At 39.9% G+C, this 20908-nt stretch overlaps 1 protein-coding gene across 7 annotated transcripts in view; it reads right to left on the bottom strand.

The window, feature by feature from the left end:
- Positions 1–20908, bottom strand: part of KDM4C (lysine demethylase 4C) — a gene marked incomplete at its 5' end in the record, with an annotated part of 182636 nt that overhangs the window by 40625 nt on the left and 121103 nt on the right. For all 7 annotated transcript variants that reach the window (XM_083592980.1, XM_083592982.1, XM_083592976.1 and 4 more), the window contains 2 exons: positions 14370–14478; positions 20779–20834. In XM_083592980.1, coding sequence (XP_083449106.1) covers positions 14370–14478; positions 20779–20834 — 165 coding nt within the window. The remainder of the gene's footprint in view (positions 1–14369; positions 14479–20778; positions 20835–20908) is intronic.

Genomic DNA, 20908 nt, shown 5'->3' with positions numbered 1-20908 from the left:
CTGTACCACGGTTTGATGAGTATCAATTTCTGAGCTTTTGGGGCTTTACCCCTCCCCCCCTCTCATTCAGAAGGGAGTTTGGCAATCAAGATTTATGTCTTGATTACCTCGTCACTGCATAATTATCTCTGCTGGCAGGAGTGCCAGCAGCAGATATCTAGTCTGCCATGATTCCTCCCCGGAAGTCAGTAGGATCAATAAAGAAATTTCAACAGTGCCAATTTTCGGGTTAATGGTCCCAGGATGTGTCAAAGTCAGTGTTGTACAGGACACCAGTTAATTTGCTTGCATTTTCTCAGATTTACTGGATGTATGTGACAAGCCCCTCCTATACACTGTTTGTATGCCTCTCTTGCTGTCGACTTAAAGCATATTCAATACTACAAATGGGATATGGGTTAATCTTTTAGAAATATTCTGTTTCTAATAAGATGGTTTGTATATCCTGGATGGAAGGAGAGAATTGTGTAGTTCCCTCATGTTTGAGATACTTGGGAACCTCGTGTGGGGAAATTCTGAAATGCACAACTTCCACTTTCTATTTCAATGCTTCTGTGTAATGTGCAAAGCCTGTAGAGGAGGGTTCATACAAAGTAACTTTACTTATTGTAAATATATATTTGCCCTCTATGTTTATATGGATGAAAATGCTTCAAGGATAAACAAAATGTTCAGCGTTGGGGATGTGTTCAGCTATTTCTGACTACAGGAATTTTGGCACTTGATTCAGTGTAGCTCGGTCCTCATTCTTTTTAAAGCAACAACAGTGACTTCAGATTTGTTGGCTGTGTGGTCTGCTGCAAGTGTTTGACAGAGTTGCCAGCTTTAAGACTATTCCCTAAAGGTTCTCCTGCCCTGGAGGTATTTGGAACTAAAGCTTTGAGTAATCTGGAGCTAAGAATGACAACTGAATAATGAGCTGAGCTGTAAGTAATCAGGCAAATGTCTGCATTGGATGTGGCTTTTTACTTACAAATCTTTCAGCGACCCCAGAAGGTGTATTCTGGAATCATTTTAATGAACCAGATGCAAGGCACTGAAGGAAAGAGACTTGCAAGCTATACGTGACTTTTATAATTTTATTTTTTAATCCATCCTCTCAACTCCTGCTGCCGTCAGTGCCATTTTTAGTGTCAAGAACTATGATTGACTGGACTGCAGCAAGAGATATTTCAGGACTATTTCAATTTGATTAGCTATGTTTGCTTCTTCCCATGATGGAAAGAATAAATAGGCACTTCTGGAGATTGTCAATGACCAGAATATACAGCCTGTGATACATCTAGGCTCCATTGAGATAAAGTAAGCAACAGTAACTGTTTGCATTATTGATCTTCAGTTTAAGATCCCGGTTGGTATCATATCTTGCTTTGGTGTGGGTCTGTTCCTCACAATCCCTTTTGCACTGAGGTAAAGATATATGAGAAGGACACGAAAGGCACAAACATTTCCTCCTCCTTGTTTAAAAGAAGAAAGTCATAAACTAATCTTACTCTAATTAATCTTTCTTTCATCAAATTTCCCCCCGCCCCCACCGCCAGATAGTATGGTTCCACATTATACTTTCATATGAGAATCTGATGTATGTATGTACATATACCAGTACACACATAAACAAACACACTCTTGTACTACTATATCCAAAACACTGCAATCCACCCCCCTTTCCAGTGTCCCTCCTCTTCATTGACAGGACACAAGCCGGCCTGCAACATCTACAATGAGAATGCTGCCCAAAGCCATGAGCCAATATGTCTCCAGTTTTCTTACCGTGATCAGAGCCAAATCCTATCTCAGTCCCTGGTGCATTTCCCAGCAAATAGGCAAAGCTATAAAGCTGTTATGTATGCACATTCACAAATTTATTGAAAATCTACTTATCTTTATGATTCGTATGTTGTGCATTTTGATATGAGAAGGGGAAAAAATATTTTACAGAGCAATTAAAGCTATTGTGATATCTACATTTACCGACAAATTATAATTACTCACAAGGACAAAAGTTGCCCCAAGGCACTAAAGTTGGCTTCTGATAGATCTCTAAGTAGGCTGCCTTTGATCTTCCAACCTCATACTAAAGACGCTTATAATCAAAATCTTTGAGGGCTGTCGGGAACAACAAAATCTCAGGATCTCACATAGTATTTGGACTGGGAAACCAAACGCTTAACTACTTGAAGGCAATAGTGTTGTATATTACACCATCTTTGAAGTCCTCTTTAATGTGCTTAAATACAGATGTAGCAACTTAATCATAGAAATAGTGGTTTATAATTATTATTTTGCTTTGAGTCTCTCTTTTCTATAACATTAACTTTCTTTTGAGTCTAAATCTGAGAGCCAGAGTGGTCTAAGAGTCTTGGACTGAGACCCAGGAGACCAGGGTTCTAGTCTCTACTCAGCCATGAAACTCACTGAGTGAACTTGCACCAATCACTATCTCTCAGCCTAACCTACGTCATGCAGCTGTTGTGATGATAAACCAGGGACATTAAGAACCATGTACACCACCTTTGAGCGCCTTATGGAAAGGTGGGATATAAATGTAATAAATAAGAGAGAGAGAGAGAGAGAGAGAGAGAGAGAGAGAAAGGGATTTAAAAACCTTTGGCCAACTGGAAGTCAAGCTTTGTCATGAGCTCTAGCTATCAGAACAATCATAGTTGTCCAAAAACAGCCTTGCTATTTATTTGCTAATGAAAAAGATGCATATCACAAATATATTTTACCAATGGGACAAAAATACTTTGACATTCCACATTATTTCCAAAAAAAGCCCTCATCTATAGAACATAATCTGTTTATCCAGCTCAAGGAATTATGAACTCACCCAAGCTGTCTCAACTCCCCATATTAATTTAAAATGCAGTTTATGTCCTATATTTTAATAGGCTTTTTGTAGAGTCTTGCTGTCCCCAGGGTACAGCAATAAGTTCACAATCTTTTTCAGATTTGCTCTGCACTTCCTTCTCACTCAGGTATCCTGTTAGACAACCTTGACCAGGGTTTTCCCCATGCAGACTCTTCAGCAGGGGTAGGTCTTGAACAGCTGCTTTGCCTAACAGTGTTGATTTGATTTTTGGTCAGCTGGATGCCTAGGGATGCGATTTCATTTCAGCATCTTCCCACGGGAAGTGCTGTTCACAGGAAGGCCTGCTCACCTCCATCTTATGCTTTGGGCCCAGTTCATCATCACCCACCTGGAACCAATTAGAAAGCCTGGTTGGTCATCTTCTAGCTCACTGTTTCCACCCCAAGGACAGGCTCATCCCATCATGCTACAATTTTAATAACTGTAAATACTCTACAGTATTTCAGGTATGTGAAAAGGTCAGAAGGGACTACCGTAATTGCCTAATGATTCTAATTTCCTGCACAACACAAGTGATTTCCTGCAGTAATTTTTGCAGTAGGACAGAGCTCTTCCCTGTTTTGCATGTAATACACAAACACATTTTGAGCATTTGAATACTCATTCAGTAAAATTTATATGCATCTAGTACTTAATATAAACAAACTATGGAGACAGCCACTGTGCTACTTCATATTTCACACATTCTATATAATTCTTTTTGACCAAACTGCGGGAGGCAGTGGAAGACAGAAGTGCCGGGCGTGCTCTGGTCCATGGGGTAACGAAGAGTCGGACACGACTAAACGACTAAACAACAACAACAATATAATTCTTAGTTGCAGATTTCCAACAGAAAGTACAGTCACATCTCCCACCTCCGGAATCCTAGGGACCATTCCAACCAACTTTGCTGAGGGCATTCAAAAGCTGAAGCCAATCACTGCCACTTAATGAGGGTGCCTGTAGGATCCACATGTTTGCCACTGTGTTTGTTGTGCCCATGCTTCACATTTCTAGGCAAAAAAGTCTTATGAACAGCTATACAACTAAACATGTCATGTGCTCCCAAGGCAACTTCTGTTCAAATATATGTCTTTAAATATTAGAAATTGCTACTATTACATAAAGGATGTGAAGATCTTGCTAAGGTGGTGTTTTTACGCATTGTGTTTTATTGCATTCCTAAGTAGGATAGCGATGATCAGTAAGAGCCCACACACTAAAAGTAAATAAAAGCAAGCCATATTCTTTATCTGTAATGCTTCTTCAAAGGCTGTTAGATTTGATGGCCTGAAAACTAGCACCCATTTAAGGTTGTTGTTGTTTTTCAAATTGCCCAAGTCATCCAACAAAGAGGTTGGGCTTGTCATAATAAACTAGACCTCTCAGCACCAACTACTTTTTAATGACAACTCAGTGGTATCACTTGGCAACAGCAGCAAAATGGGAATTACTGTGCCCTAAGTGCATCACACCAGTGTTTCAAAATGCAGAACTCTTGTATATTTCAGTAAAGTGCAGCAGTTGTATCGATACAAAAAGAACAAAATGGACAGGTATGGATAAGAAGGTAAGATAAGCAAATATGAGGATGGAAACCTAACGCTATATGGGAAGAAGACAACATAGATAAGAAAGTGGAGAAAACATAAATAGAAATAAAGTACTGGTAGTGATAAGAATTTAAATAATTAACCATAGCATCTTCACAAGTAGGGTAATTCTGGATTCTTGTCTCAACCGTTTCATTTTTATCTCCAAAATGGCAATATTCGCACATTTATAGCCCAGGGTTTTGAAATGATAGCCTAAGCACATTGGGGGATGGGCAGGCAACTACATTTTCATACATTGGCAGAGAGACTTTCTTAATTTTGAGTCTTTCATCTTGCAACTCATGGAAGTTTATTTTCTGAACTAAATGCATGACAGGTGTAATCACACAACCTTAAAAAGCTGCCATTTTTTTAAAGCACATAGCTGCTGACCTGTTTAGTGCTAATCACAATATAAATGTTTCAAATCAGTTTAGGGCAGGCTTCCTCAAACTCGGCCCTCCAGATGTTTTGAGACTACAATTCCCATCATCCCTGACCACTGGTCTTGCTAGCGAGGGATCATGGGAGTTGTAGGCCAAAAACATCTGGAGGGCCGAGTTTGAGGAAGCCTGGTTTAGGGTAATGTAAGAACGGCAAGAGTGAATTATGAAGTTATGACTTTAAAAGACAAATAATTTTCTAACTATGATAAAAAGCAAATCATAAATGTAAGGAGTACCTTTCCTAAGCTCCCATAGTTCTTCCCATCTTCCCAATCACTCATAACCACCTTCAAAGTGCACAGTGATATATCTAGGATTGGAGTGCAAGAGTATTTTTGCTATGAAGATGGTTGAAAACACCGTATTTTTCGGCCCATAGGGCGCACCTAGTTTTTTGGGGGGGAAATAAAGAGGAAATAAAAAGCCCAAGCTTCCCCCAACCCCAGCCCCCAGGACAGGCAGCCCTCCGCAAGCCATGCAGGCAGCTCTTCACAAGCCGTGGAAGAGCTGCACAACTTCGCGCAGCCCTCCCAAGGCTTGCAGAGAGCTGCCCGAAGCCTGGGGGGCGCTGAGCTCAGTGTGCTCCCAGGCTTCGGGGTGCAGGCAGCTCTTCACAAGCCGTGGGAGAGCTGCGCGACTTCGCACAGCCCTCCCACGGCTTGCGGAGAGCTGCGCGAAGCCCAAAGCCTGGGGGCGCTGAGCTCAGCGCGCCCCCAGGCTTCGGGGTGCAGGCAGCTCTCCACAAGTCGCGCAGCTCTCCCATGGCTTGCGGATGGCTTCCTGAAGCCTGGAGAGCAAGAGGGGTCGGTGCGCACCGACCCCTCTTGCTCTCCAGGCTTCAGCGAAAGCCTGCATTCGCCCCATAGGACACACACACATTTCCCCTTCATTTTTGGAGGGGGAAAAGTGTGTACTATAGGGCAAAAAATACGGTAATTTCTACGGTTGCTTGGCTTCATCAGAGAGCAAGCCTGTGAGACTGTACAGCAGAGCAAAACCTACATCCAAAGCTCTGTCAGATAGCTATAGCAGGGGTGGAAAGTGAAGTAGCTTTCTCTCTCTTTTTCCTTCCCTTTTAAACAAAATCCTCCCCATTGACTTCAATGGGAGAAAGGTTTGAGGCCCTTTGAAGGTGAGGTGACTAATATGCCTTAGGCTTCTGCAAAGTGGCCTTCCCAGTTTCCTTCCCACCAGGAGCAGGAAAGCTCCATGGATGCACAAGGAGAACCTCAGAGGTACCTAAGTTGGTTAGAGCGTGGTGCTGATAACACCAAGGTTTGATCCTTGTATAGGACAGCTGCATATTCCTGATCCTCAGGGTCCTTTCCAACTCGCTGGTTCTATGGTATGAGTGCCATACCAGTTTTTAGATGATCCTATGATTGCTTTGCCGGCATTGCAACAGGACTGGATCATGTGTGTTACCAAAAGGCAAAGCCAAAACAGTATAAAGATGCTTTTTGATTAATTAGAATCTTCATGCAGAAGCAAGTTCCTCTGAGTTCAGTTGGACTTCAGCCAACCTTCTCAGGATTGCAGTGTGGTATTTTGCTAACAATTAAATACATATATATATTTAATAAAGACAAGGGTGACCTTTGAAAGATATATAAAATCAGCCGAGACAATATCTGCCTGATGGAAAGCTGTGATATAAGCACAACTTTCTAAGAGGAAAGCAACTTACAAAGATATGTGGTTTGTTGATTTTCATAAAGATATCAGGGCTGATTTATTACATTTCAGAACACTTAAGAGTTTTGAGCATTAAATATGGGTCAAGAATCTCTAAACATGTCAAGAACTGACATTCATTAAAATAAATCACGCAAAATGGCACTTGTATTATAAGTTATGACACTACCATGGCTCTAATAAATAAAGAATGAGAAACTTTCACAGGAAAAATATCTCCCTGTACTATGCCGCATATTTTGACATCGTCAATTCATCATTGTAGAAGTCAGGCAGAGCACAGTCTGCTGTAGTCAGGAAGCTCATTACCTCATTAAAAATTATAGCAGGTCTAGAACTCGACTTTTTTGTTTAGTTACTTATTTTTGTTGAAATAAGAGAACAGAATAATAATTGTTTTGCTTCTCTGTACCATCTGAACATGACTATTAGGCTGCAGTTGAAGAGCAGATGGATAGGTTTTATAGCTGATCTAAAGTGAAGTATATATACTTCTATAACTAATATGACAGGTGGTACATAGATCTACCTTATGACTGCGTGGAAACTTGAGATCAATTCAATCAATAGCATCCACCCCCCATACACAGAATTATCATAATGGGAGGCAGAGAATGGGGAGAAGCCTGTTGTTCCACTCCATCCTGCATGTCCTTGTTACTGTCCCTGCAGCCTCCCACACATTGGGAGCTGAACTTCTGCCTGTTGAACTCAAGCTGAACCCACACAATTTAGAAACCTGGTCATCTGTAGTTCCAAATCACACAGGAGCCTATTTGCGCAGAAAAGGCTGAAGTGCTGCTGAAATTCCCTAAATATATACCCAGCATCAATTCCTATATCGTACATGGCTTCTGCAAAAGTGGTAGTCAATTGCATTCATACTGTTCATTTCATTTGTCGCAACAATGCAAATTGAATTTTTCAACATGAGATGTTTCCAGTGTATATATTTAGAAACAAATTTCAGAAGCCTAGGGAAATAGTGCTGCTTTTAGAGATACTGTGGCAAGCCATACAGTACAGCTGTAAGTCTAGAGCACCTTTCAAATGCCTAAGAATGCTCTTGCCATGTGCAAACTGACTTTGACAAATGACTAATGTTCTACCTTTTTCTGAAGCCTTTCATGCTCTGCCTCCCCTCTGTCCTTATACATTGTCCTTGCACCTGTTCATATCTTCTCCACTACTGTGCATTTTTACTCTGAAGCTTTATTATTTTGCTTACCAGGAAACTATACAGTTCCTGCAATGCAAATTGTCTTCTGGTTAGGATCTGTGCATGGTAAACCCTTATTCAATTGCTTTTGTGTAATTCTCCAACCTTAAAACACACATCCATAACGGTTCGCATAATTTACATAGGTGGAGCTTGTGGAAGAATAATTCTACTTTACATTCTTGTTGCTATTGGTGAATTATTCTAAGATGTTCGTTCAGTCTCTCTCTCTCTGTAAAACACATCATCTTGTAGAATGAGTATCACATTTCTGACTAATTTTAAGAGATGTGTACAGTATTTTAAACGAAATCCATTTGAGGGAAGGTGGGCAAGTGTAACATAACTGTTCAGGAGTATTTATTTAGTACATATTTGTTATGGAAAGGAACTTCAAAACAGCATAAAACGGTATTTGTAAAAATGTGCAGTCAGCAGCAGCTTCTGCTGCTATCTAATAATATGTTAGTCACAGTTTTCCAGCAACAAAGGTGTGGAACCAATCTGTTAGCAAACTAATTCACTCTGGATATCACTCAGCAATATTATCTGTAGCAAGTGGGGGCAATATAGGCAATGCTGTGATGAGAGGAGCACTTGGCTATTCCGACTGAGCTGAGCTGGAACTGGATTTAAGAAATTAAGACTATTTTTGCTGCATTACGTTATAATGCTGAATTATTGTAAGTTTATTAAGTAAGTCATGTAATAAACAGCAGGTTACTATTGATCACTGAGACAATAGCCAAGTTGTTCCAACGGTAACTTCACTTTATTCTGATTTTGAAATAAACGGTCAAATAAATCCTCCTCTAGCTTTCCAACAGCTGTGCATATGCTGCACAATCCTTGGAAATAAGTTCCATCACATTTAATGGGCCAACCATCAGCAAAGAGTGCAAAGAATTGCAGCCTTAGGCTGTGATCCTAACCCTAATTTCGTGGAAGTAAACACCACTGAATTCAATAGGACTTCCTTCTAAACTGGCATAGTTAGGATTGTGCTGTTTATCTTCTTAATAATAATAATAATAATAATAATAATAATAATAATAATAATTTATTATTTATACCCTGCCCATCTGGCTGGGCCTCCCCAGCCACTCTGGGCGGCTTCCATAAAAACCAAAAATACAATAAAATATCACACGTTAAAAACTTCCCTAACAAATGATTGTAAGTTTCTAATAAATTAATTGTTTAATAATAATCAGAATGAATGCTACACATTAAGTACTCACATCTATTGATTTTTTTATTACAAATATATTATAAGTGGCCTTAACACCAGCCAAAGTATCCATGCCTATGAACAAAGCTGGGATGTAACTCTGAGCAAGCAGCTCATTAGAAACTAATCATACAAAACTGAGTGACATAGAAAGCGGGGGGGGGGGGGACTTTAGTTATTCTGTGTAGACTCCTTAATTAATGTAAGTTCATTTGATATACATTTGATATACATAGATAGATGGGGCTCCATACACCAGAATACTGAAAAAGCAAAGTGATGAAATTTGTTTTGAACTGGTATTTTCTGTACCTTTATTTCATTCTTTTGATCATTTGAAACCTAGAATAGGTTTAATGGAATACACGAAAGCTCATACCAATGCAGTGGTACCTCGGGTTAAGAACTTAATTCATTCTGGAGGTCTGTTCTTAACCTGAAACTGTTCTTAACCTGAAGCACCACTTTAGCTAATGGGAACTCCCGCTGCCGCTGCGCCGTCACTGTGCGATTTCTGTTCTCATCCTGAAGCAAAGTTCTTAACCCGAGGTACTATTTCTGGGTTAGCGGAGTCTGTAACCTGAAGTGTCTGTAACCCAAGGTACTACTGTAACAAACTTAGTTGGTCTCTAAGGTGTTACTGGAAGGATTTTTTTATTTTGTTTCAACTACGGCAGACCAACACGGCTACCTACCTGTAACTAATTCTTTTGCATTTACTTTTACAGATTCAGTTTCCAAAAGGTATTTATAGTTATAGCAAGAACAAAACTCAGCTACCTCTCATGAGTAGTTGGTAGGGAATTTATCCACAGGTCCCAGTTTGGACATGCTAAGCCACAGTGCAATAGTAAAAAGGACTGGGGGGGGGGGAGCAAAGAGTCTCGGTAAGACATGGTTTGGCTCACCATGTTGCGCAAATCAGACCATTCAGTAGATATAGCCTGTAATGCACATAATTTAGACAACCACTTATTACAACTCTATAGGGATAGTAGTATAAGCACATAAAATTGGGAAACACTGGCCTGCAAATACTCCAATTGGAGAACAGCCTTTAACAAAGGTGTCTTGGACTCTGAAGAAGCACAAACTCAGGACGAAACTCAGGAGAAGCGAGCTAAAAGTAAGGCACATTTGGCAAATCCTCACCGTGATCAACTCCTGCCCAGAAACCTATGTCCCCACTGTGGAAGGACGTGTGGATCCAAAACTGGCCTCCACAGTCACTCATGGGCACACTGCTAAGACTGCCTTCATGGAAGACAATCTTACTCGGCTACGAATGATCGCCAAAAAGATAGGGATAGTGGCAAAAGGCTGTATGATAACATATATTTTGTGTGGTTTAACGGATCCATATATATTTAACTAACATAATAAATAGTGGTTGGTTAGTCGGCTATAGGATCTTCTGTATTTTAGCAAATCTCTAATTGAAAAAAAGAAGAAGCGTTTATTCCTCATCAAACTATTTTAATATAATTTTAAAAACATTTTAGAAATATGGTTAAACACGCCTGAGTGCTCTCCCCTAAAACAGAAAATGTGTGAAAGTCAGCTAGTTAATGTGTAAGTTAATGTTCAGTATAATGACTTTCCTTGATTTTACCGCCTGCAGCAATATTTTTTAAAATTGCTGAAAGTTAATCAATACTTGCTTATATTTCAAGAATTGCATGACAACAGTGGTATGCATCACTGTCAAGCATTTTTCTACAACTAGAAACAAGGGTCTCTATAAACCTTCTAATTTTTATACAAAATTAGATCAAAGAGAATGGGCAAGATTTTAGTTCTACTTTAAATAATAGTAATATTTAAAATATTTCAGAAGATGAAATGCCTGTGCTTTTAAGTCATATTTGTCCAGTGTGAAGATTCCATTCTTTATACAGGCATGCCACCGTGAAATCTCTATTTTTTGAACTGATTTCCCCTTTCAAGGGTCAAGACTATAATCTTTGGCTTTCAAGCTTACTGTTATCTGCCTTCAGGTGTGAATTTTCAAGCAAATACGTTTCTGCATATAACACTTTAGCCTTAGCCAGATACTGAAAGGCTTGTAGATCAGTCATCATCACTGTGTAATTCTATTTTCAAAATAATATTTCTCACTCAGGATATACTCATGCTTGTATTGGATTCACTTCTCAAATACAAATTTGAGGTAATCAAAAGCCCAAGGGCAACTTCAGTCTTTCTAAAACTCATTTTCTACCTCTGTTTGAAGAAATAGATCTGAAATGTAAAAATAATAGGAAACTATGTGGCAGGGGGGGCCACCATTGGTCAAGGTACAGACAGATGTACAAATTCCTGTGCCATTTACTCTGCTGAAAACCAAGAGGAATTTAAAAACAGAAATAAACCAATGCTGACATAGTGGCAGAATCAGACCTAGAGGTTTGTATCGAATTATTGTTTTAGCCACAGCTATCAGACCTATTCATACATATACACATATACTTTTCAACATTCTGTGGAGCGCTGAGTTACATTTTATAACAGACATCAATCCAGTACGATCTCACAATCGTGGTGGCCTGTGCTAAGCAACCATAAAATTGGAGAAGTAATGTGCAAATTCTCACAAGGTTGCGGAGAAAGTTAGATTGCTCAACAGAGCTTTTATAGACATTTGGTCTGTACATGATTTAGTGTGTAAAACGGTGGTCACTGTCCTTTCAGTGTGGATGAACTGTAAACTGTATTGTAACAAAATGCTAATGCATATTGTAATGGTTCTAGGGGTTGCTCGTGCATAAATCGACGCCACACCTGGCTAGGTTACCTGGGTGAACCCTTTCTGTCCGGACAGCCACTCACCCGTGGCTGTCTCAATCGCTGGCAGAATCCGTCAGTGGGCATTTCTTGAACTTCTTCCAGCAAAGGAGCTCTTTGACGCCTAGTCTCCTCCTACTCTCCCTGCGCGGAAGTCTTCTGCGCAGGGAGGGTGTGGGCAGCGGAGGACCCGTGCTCTCCCCGCTGGTCTCCAGCGAGGAGTCATGGAGCCACCTCGCTGATTCCCCCATCTGCCCCCCTTCTCCACTGGTGCTACGCTGAATTCCTTCCCCAGAAGATGGGCTGCTTCTCTCCCTCCCGGGACGCTCTCCGAAACCCCTCTGGAGCCCTCCCTCTCCCTCGGGCTCCAATGGCAGTTCCCTGACACATACATATAGAGAGAGAGAGAGAGAGAGAGAGAGCAGGTCCTTTCCTCTGCCCCTCTCCTCCTTCAGTTTCTCACCTGGAATTCCTTCCAGGGCTGACTCCTTCTCTATAATCTGTCTCTTCTTTCCCCCAAACTCAACTGATAACTATTGCCTGTACAACCCACAAGCCATAGGATTAAAAAGGAATAATGTTGAAGAACTATCCCTGCCCTAACCTCCCAATACGTATCATAGTTTATCCCCACAAAACTGAAGAAATTCAGAAACATGATAAAGATACTGGGTTGTATCCAACTAAGTTCAACTCCAACAAGACCCAACATGGGGATACAACCCTATGGAACTTTACATCAAGCTGAACTCAGCAAATGCCCACTTCGTTATACTCATCCTTTGCGACGTAATTCGTTAAGAGATAATCATGTGTTAAGTTTCTTGCCCTTTCTTGCTAATTGTATATTAGAGAGGAATGTTACTTGACACTTTGCAGGCGCATGAAAATGGAAACGTTCACAATTACGTTTTGCAGAATTATTTTTTGTTCCAGACACTTGAAAAGAGTTCAACGGAAGGGGAACCCGTGCTGAACTGGCACCACTAAATTATAGTTTAGCAGTATTTTGTTATTATTTTACATGTGCTTTTTCCATGCACATCAAAGCTTCACTCACCTGGGATTTTAAAGGTTTATGAGGATGCTTGCTTGCAATGTAAGAGAGTCTGAAGCATATGAAATCTGGAAGGTTGTATTCCTTCATACAAACCTGCCCAGGTTTTGAGATAGTCGGGAGAGGCTCTTCTCTCAGTCTCACCACCCTCATAGGAATTCTTGGTGGGGATGCGGGAGACTCAGTGGCTGCTCCCAGACTTTGGTACTCCCTCCCTATAGAAGCTGCCTCCTTGTTGCGCTGCTGTCAGCAGGTTGTAGACCTTCTTCTTCCAATAGACTTTTGGGAACTGACAACTTTTAATAAAACGGCTGGCTGTTTTTATTATAATTATTTGTATTGTTTTAAGAGATTTTAAAACTCTTTATTCATACCATATAACGTGTTACATTTGTTAAAACAACAACAGGAATAATTCTAATACATGATGGCTCAGATCCAACTACTTTAGGCATGTCAATGTTTGGTGGTACCCAGCAACATCTTTTCCTTTTTCTGTTTGATCAGATGCCACGTTACAAAATCCTTCTGAATCTCCCTGCAGTTTCAAAATATGTTTGCCATATACATAGGGTGGATTTGATTTAAATCAAATCCATTTAAATCACGATATAAATTTACAGTGGACCCTTGGGTTACGTTACCTTCGGGTAATGTATCTTTCGGGTTGTGAATGTGGCAAACCCAGAAGTGTATGCTTCCAAGTTTTGCCACACGCGCATGCGAAGAAGGGCACCTCTGGTTACGAAGATTTCGGTATACGGCCAGGCCTCCGGAACGGATCCCGTTCACAAGAGGTGCCATTGTACTTCTAACGTGTTTAATTGTTTTAATTATTTTAGCTACTCCAGCTACTGTGGAACAATCTCCAGAATGTCTTTCATTCATAAACAGTAACAGCAGCCTGTCCTCACGTGGCTAGGATTAACAAACAGGGATTCCAGTGAACATGGTGTATTTTTTTTAAGAAAAGGAAATCACTGCCTAAATCTAATCAGCAGTGACAAGGGAAGCTAAATTGTGATGTCATAAACCTGCCAACATGTCATAAACGGAAGGTGTTTTCAGTCTCTGCTATTTCTAGGAAAATCTTAGATTATGTTTTCTTAAAGACTATTATGGTAATGAGGTTTTTGTTCCACTAGTTCAGGTGTGGGGAACCTAAGGCCCTCCAGATGTTACTACCCTAAAACCCCAATCATCCCTGGCCGTGCTTGCTGGGAATGATGGGAGTTGTAGTTCAGCAGCTCCTAGAGGGCTCAAGGTTCCCCACAGCTATTCCCCACAGGTACTTAGTATGAAAATGAAGGCAATTTTGAACAGGAAGTACAAAACAACAGTTCTCACACATTTTGACTGGCGTTTTAAAACAGAAATTGAGCACTCTGTGACAATTGTACAACATGAACATCATCAAGGAGGTTTACTACACATTCTTAGAACCATAAAATATATGTCAGAATAGAAATTTGGATCATTACTGCTCACCAGTTTTAACCTCTGCAAAGGTATCCTGCTTGTGTCTATTGGTGTCCTCTCTATGACATTCACAAATCTCACTTCGGGAATAGCAATTGCACACATGACGTGAGCCCACCTGTAAATAACAATACAAAAAAAAAAAGAGATATGCAAACACTTTAAGTATATATATAGAGAGAGAAAGAGAAATAGATTTTCCCACTGCATTTCTCAAACTTTATTCTTTGCATAATGGCGTTTTTTTCACAAGGAATGCAATGAGAAACCATAAATTCCTCCCCAAATTGATATGCCTACACAGTATTCATACCATATAACGTGTTACATTTGTTAAAACGACAACAGTAATAATAATGGCTCAGATCCAATTACTTTAGGCATGTCAATGTTTGGTGGTACCCAGCAACATCTTTTCCTTTTTCTGTTTGATCAGATGCCACGTCACAAAATCCTTCTGAATCTTCCTGCAATTTCAAAATATGTTTGCCATATAAAACTGGGCTGCTGTTTTTAAAGAAACGTAGGTGAAAGGCTCCCTTGGCTTGTAAAATCAGACAAACATTTCTTTTGATTCCATCCTCATTCATACATGCCCAGTAATTTCGAAAAAGTTTGTTGAAAATATTCTAGTCCGTTACTGGAAAAACTTGTTACATATTCGCTGAGCTCTAAAGAACCACATACAGAGCACTGTGCGAGCAGGGTTCCCCAATCCTTTTGGCTCTGGAAGCACCGGTGGAAATTTAAGAAACCACAGAATATCCATCTCAGCAATGAAAAGAATGGTGTTGCTAAGACAACAGATAAGGCACAAAACAGAAACGCAAACAATAGCCTCCGCATCCAAAAATAAAAAGCATCCCCAGAACTAAACAACCCTGCAAATGTCAGAAAAGTGCCAAGGGAAGCACCTGAGGGTGTTGGGACCCCAAGAAGGCATATTGATGACCTCATCTCGAGAACAAGATTCACAATGGAAAGAGGGCTTTCCCTTGTGAGCTGTTATTTGTTCTCCCTTAGCTTCCCTATCCTTGTTATGTTTATATATATATATTTAAAAAAACTTAACGAAAGCACAATAAATAAATATAAACACACACATATAATGGTGTGAGATGCAGCTAAACAGAAACTGACACACATATAATGGAAGTTGGAAACACTTTTTGTCCACACATGGGAGGACTGGATCTCGGCCACTGGTGAGAAATAAATACCATAAATATTTATTCTGAGGTCCTTTACAAGTATTGTTTGAAAATAGTTCCAGTTCTATTAGAAAACGCAGTATGAAGAGTCCTGGGGCTGCGTTCCTCGTGGCATTGAGATAATCATGCATACTGAAGAAACAGCAGAAGCTGCTTAATCCTGACGACATGTATAACTTGCCTAGCTCCCTGATGGTTGTGTTTGATGTACCCAGCTGGCCAGCCAAGGTGTGCAGGGGAAAAACAGACCCTTGTTTAGTGGTGTAGCGTTATCCTTATGTGCAGGCACTTTTCATTATACCCTGCATTGCCATGCCTGCATAGCCTGGATATAAAAGAAAAATGAATTTTGGCCAATGCAATGAAGCCAGCATTTTTCTCAGCCCTCTTACCACCTTATATAACAATCAAGCTTACGAAGACTTCGGAGGAACTCAAGTTTCCTCACTATATTGTGACATTTTTGTTGATTTATAATAAAGGGGCTTAAACAGAAGTCAAAATAAAAATGCAGTTTATACCTTAACCTTGCAGGCTAATGCAATCTTTCTTATCTCAGCTTAGTGAGGATTTGGTGGGTTTCTCAGGTGACAAAAACCTGGCATGCACCCCAGGAGAATGGAAAATAGGACCCCAGGACATCATTGTTCCAGCTGTGAAAAGAGTGGGTGGCCTTTTGTCCCCGTCTCACTACACCACAGCTCTTGTGTATTAAGAGCCTCTACCCAGGGTTGTGATTCTGTATCTGCGAATGTCTAGAACAGGGTTTTATGGGCATGGTCCCGTGACTCTGGAAATCCATTTTTTCTGAAAATGCTCTGACCATCCTTCACTGCCCACTATGTTTTCCTGTTTCTCTACATTCCGAAAAAAATATCTTTATAAATAACTTACTATGCATTGGTAGATATTACTCATAGGAAATGTATTAAAAGAGGAAACCAGTGAGGTGATTATAGGAAATTACGGACTCCTGTGGAAAGCGATTGTTTTACTATTTAAAACTGCCAGTCGAGTCAAAACACAAAAATAGCAAAACACAGTGTTGTGAAAAGACACGAAACACGTGTGAAACATGTGTGGAAGTAGGATTCCTCTGTAAACAGAAACCACTCCCACATTTTTCATTCATGATTTTTCTTTTAAGATACAATACGCACAGAAAGGATTTTGATTTTCATACATGCCCTTTGTGGGCTCTCATCGGTAGATATCAAAGAAAAGTGTTGCATTCAATTTAGCTGACATTTCCTGGATCTATATTTTGAAATCTGTTTATTTCCGTCAGCACTCTATTATGAGATACTTGATGCTTAATTAACATTTAGCTAAAAAGCTGACTGCAAAGAGATTATAATAACTATTTGCAGCTAATTTAAAATACTGGGCAGATGTATTATAAATTTATCTGTATGGCAATACCGCATTTAAGAAATAAAGACATCGATCAATATTAAGATAGAGTCCCTTGGTTCAGACATAACTGCCGCAAAGATTCCGATTTGTATTAAAGCCAGGAGATGAGGTGTGCGGTACCAGGGCCCAACACTCATGCACAACTTCATAAACCACAGTTTTTGAAGCCCAGAATGCCCATCTAAACCAAGCCATGAATCATTTATACATGCCATATGACCACCTATAGAACACTGCTCAAAAATGTGTTACCAGTTCCACTAGTGCACACATTCACATACAGACACATCTTACATGCGTACTCGCGTAATTTGAGGGAATTAGCAATATTACTCTCAAGATCTTTACATAGACAGGATGGCATTGGCTCTGATAACTTTGCTTAATTTGGGGAATTTAGCTTAGTGCGCTTGCTCCAAACAGAAAGCAATAAACACACGGCAGCTGTAATTAGAATATTCATTTATAAATCAATAGAAACTTAAAGGTGATAACAAGACAATATAAGACAATTTAAGAGCAAGGGAAGTAGTATCGTGGCTTGAAACACCATTGCAGAAAAAATAAAGAAAAGAGTGGGCTAATAATGGATGCACAGACTACCCATGCCTTGCCTGGACCATCTACTTTTGTAACCAGAGATAGAGAGAAAAGACTAAAGTAGGAAAATTGCCTAATAGGGAACTCTGAAGGTGAGTCTTCAAAAAACCTAGTTTTCTTAGAGAGAAGAGGAAAGAACCAGGAAAGGGGAAATGTTATATGTTAAGTAGTAGTTTAAAGTAGTTATCTATGATTATTTTAGTTTTGCAAGTTTTATCAGTTTTTTAAATTGATGATGATCTTATACTTGTTTTTTGAACAGCTTGGTGGATTTTATTGATAATTTTATTATGTTAATGATTCTTATGATCTATCAATCTTTCTAAATAAAATAAAAATTAAAGGCCTTTTCCTGACTTTCAAGAGCCAGATACAGCAAGAACAGAACAATACAAGAGACCTAAGAAATTGGAAAACTTGGAGTGTGAATATTTCCTGTCCAAATGGGGAAGGAATAGGATGGTGTTGTCAGTTTAAAACTTTCAGAGCCATCGCTGTGGCAAGCAGGGATTCTGTCAGAGAAGCGGAGCCAAAAAAACCTCACTGGATAGAAATAATGAATTTCAAGTGGGATTCCTTTGCATGCACTTTGTGAGGGATACTTCCTATCCCTGCTAAGGCTCCAGCAGCGGCAGAGTGGCCAATTATGTCGCCGTTGAGCCCAAGCCCAGTTCCATCCTCTTGGTTTCTCTGAACTCTTCTCAGTTAAGTTCAAAGCTAGAAGTATCTCTTCCCTTCAGAATATTCCAGCTGGTATTTCTGCAAAGGGTCCTAACTAGCCCTGAAAACAAAATCACAAACACAGCTTTAAGGAATGGTGGAGGCAAGGAAGGGATGCAAGCTACAGCGTAAGCAAACTGAAAGAAAGAAAAAATAGCAAAGATCAGTCTCCTCGCAACATTCCGAAGTGATGAATCAGAACTTGTGTGAAGCAGTCCTGATAAATGAACCAGAGAGGTGTGGAACAACCTTCCGGATAGAAGGCTAAACGAAGTGGGGGAGCCCTGTCCATAATAATAATAATAATAATAATAATAATAATAATAATAATAAAATAATAATATTTATACCCCGCTCATCTGGCTGGGTTTCCCCAGCCACTCTGGGCAGCTTCCAACAAAAGATTAAAAGTACATTAAAACATCAGTCATTAAAAACTTCCCTAAACAGGGCTGCCTTCAGATGTCTTCTAAACGCCATATAGTTATTTTATGTCCTTGACATCTGATGGGAGGGCGTTCCACAGGGCGGGCGCCACTACCAAGAAGGCCCTCTGCCTGGTTCCCTGTAACTTCGCTTCTCGCAATGAGGGAACCGCCAGAAGGCCCTCGGAGCTGGACCTCAGTGTCCAGGTTGAACGATGGGGGTGGAGACACTCCTGTCCACCCAGTCATGGGGAAAGTTATTGCTTAACCTCGCTCTTAATCTGAACTGCTGTCCTTTCATAAAAATCCAAACATGTACCTGATTGATGTTTCAAAACAAAAGGCAAGAGTGGGAAGTTCCTGGAATATCCAGAGCATAAATTGTTAAGAGTTATTCAACAGGGTGAAAGTCAACCAAGAGGAGGTTTCTGCCCATCCAGACTGTCTTTAACACTGCTAATAATGAAAGGGCTTGAATTAGAGAGCTTTTAAATGAAAGTCTTTTTTGGAAATACGCACATTTCCTGGAGGAAATGACTGAAGGATACACAAAAATAGCACTGAATTAGTGGTACAGATTTTTCTACAACTGAACAAAAAGGTTCAGGGATCACCAGCCTTTGGGGAACCATGGCCACATTTGCAAACCGGGGAAAACTTTTTTGGGGATCACAAACAACAACAATAGCTGGTTACAAACAAATGCTTCTTTCGAGTCTAATTTCAAAAAGGGGAGGAAAGACCTGTGGTTACCTGGGAAAGTCTGTGCAGGTACCATGTTGGTAAAGCTTCCTTTAGTTCCATCATTTGCTAAGCTAAAACATTGCTCTATTTGACTACAGAATATTGGTCTTACAAACAGTATGGTGTCAACTGCAGAGCTATTTTCTGAGTCTATTGTAAGTAATAGTAAGAAAACCAACCAGCTTGAGTTCCAGAGTTATTCTAAATTGATTCAGATTGATTATTTTGTTAATAAATGCTCATTTCTATCAAAAGTTTAGTGGTACCACATTAACTACCATAATCACAGAATTCCAGAGCTAAAGAAAAATAAGTTGAACATGAGATAAAACTGTAAGACTTTCCCATGCAAACAATGACAAATGAGCTTTCATTTCCTTCCTTTATATTGTCATCAACAAAAGCTGAGTGTGGAATATTTAAGCATGAGAGGATGATAAAACAAAACTTGCACATTAGCTCACAAAATGCATTTAAAAAGCAGCAGCAACCTAACTTAGCAAGTTAATTGGAAGCTACCTGTACCTTTCAGTTGGAGAAGAGAGGTCCATATGTTAGCTCATTTTTGTAGAGATAAAAGAATACTGTACGTAAATTACATTTTGAAGCTGCCTTTGTCTAAGCCTGCTAACTGAAATTTAAAACCCGGCACTAAAAGTGGAGTTTGCAAGGAAAGGTATGTAACACAGCAGTAATCTTTTCTTTAAGTTTCCACAGGCATTTCTAAAACCCAGTTAAAACCCACTTCTCTTTGACAGAAAGGCTAATCAAAATAATACAAAATTGCACCAATAGGTTTTTGAAAAAATGTGTTACAACCATTCTTCAGAGGTGCCAAACCATACACAAAGCATGGTGGCAACAAAATTATGAGATTTTTTTTAAAATTTAAGGGTGGGTGCACATGTAGCTGGTACATAACAACCACATATTGATATTGAAGCACAGAAAGGACAAGAGTTCCCTGAGTTCTCATCTGGGAGCTTCAAAATACAGCTGATCCATGCAGAAAGTTGGGCTTGAAGTTAGCACTGCAGCACTAACTGAAAGCCATAGTTTCATCTGAGAATTTTCTTTGCAGCCGGGCTGCAAAGGAAGAACAACCAGGAAGGCATTTAAGAGTGTGCCCGCCCCCCCCATTCTTTAATTTGAAGATGGGTAACCTGACATCATGGTGACATCAGGTAATTGAGAGGAGTCATCCACCTGTCAAAATGGTCCACCAGGATGGGGGAACACAAAATTTGGTTCCCAAGCCCAATCCTGCTCCACCCCCCGTGCTTTGCTGTAGAATTCACTTACTTTCTGTTGGTAGTCTGCTTGAGCGCTCCACCTCTCAAATTACACAGACAGCATTCCTACAAAAGAAATTTTTAAAAAGAGAGAATTAATCTAAATTAGCTAAAACTATTGTTACACACCTGGATGTAAG

This window comes from Podarcis filfolensis (assembly GCF_964270895.1).
Source record: "Podarcis filfolensis genome assembly, chromosome: 17".
NCBI classification, from domain to species: Eukaryota; Metazoa; Chordata; class Lepidosauria; order Squamata; family Lacertidae; genus Podarcis; species Podarcis filfolensis.
The sequence above is the reverse complement of the archived record's forward strand: the minus strand, read 5'-3'. Positions and strand labels throughout refer to the sequence as shown.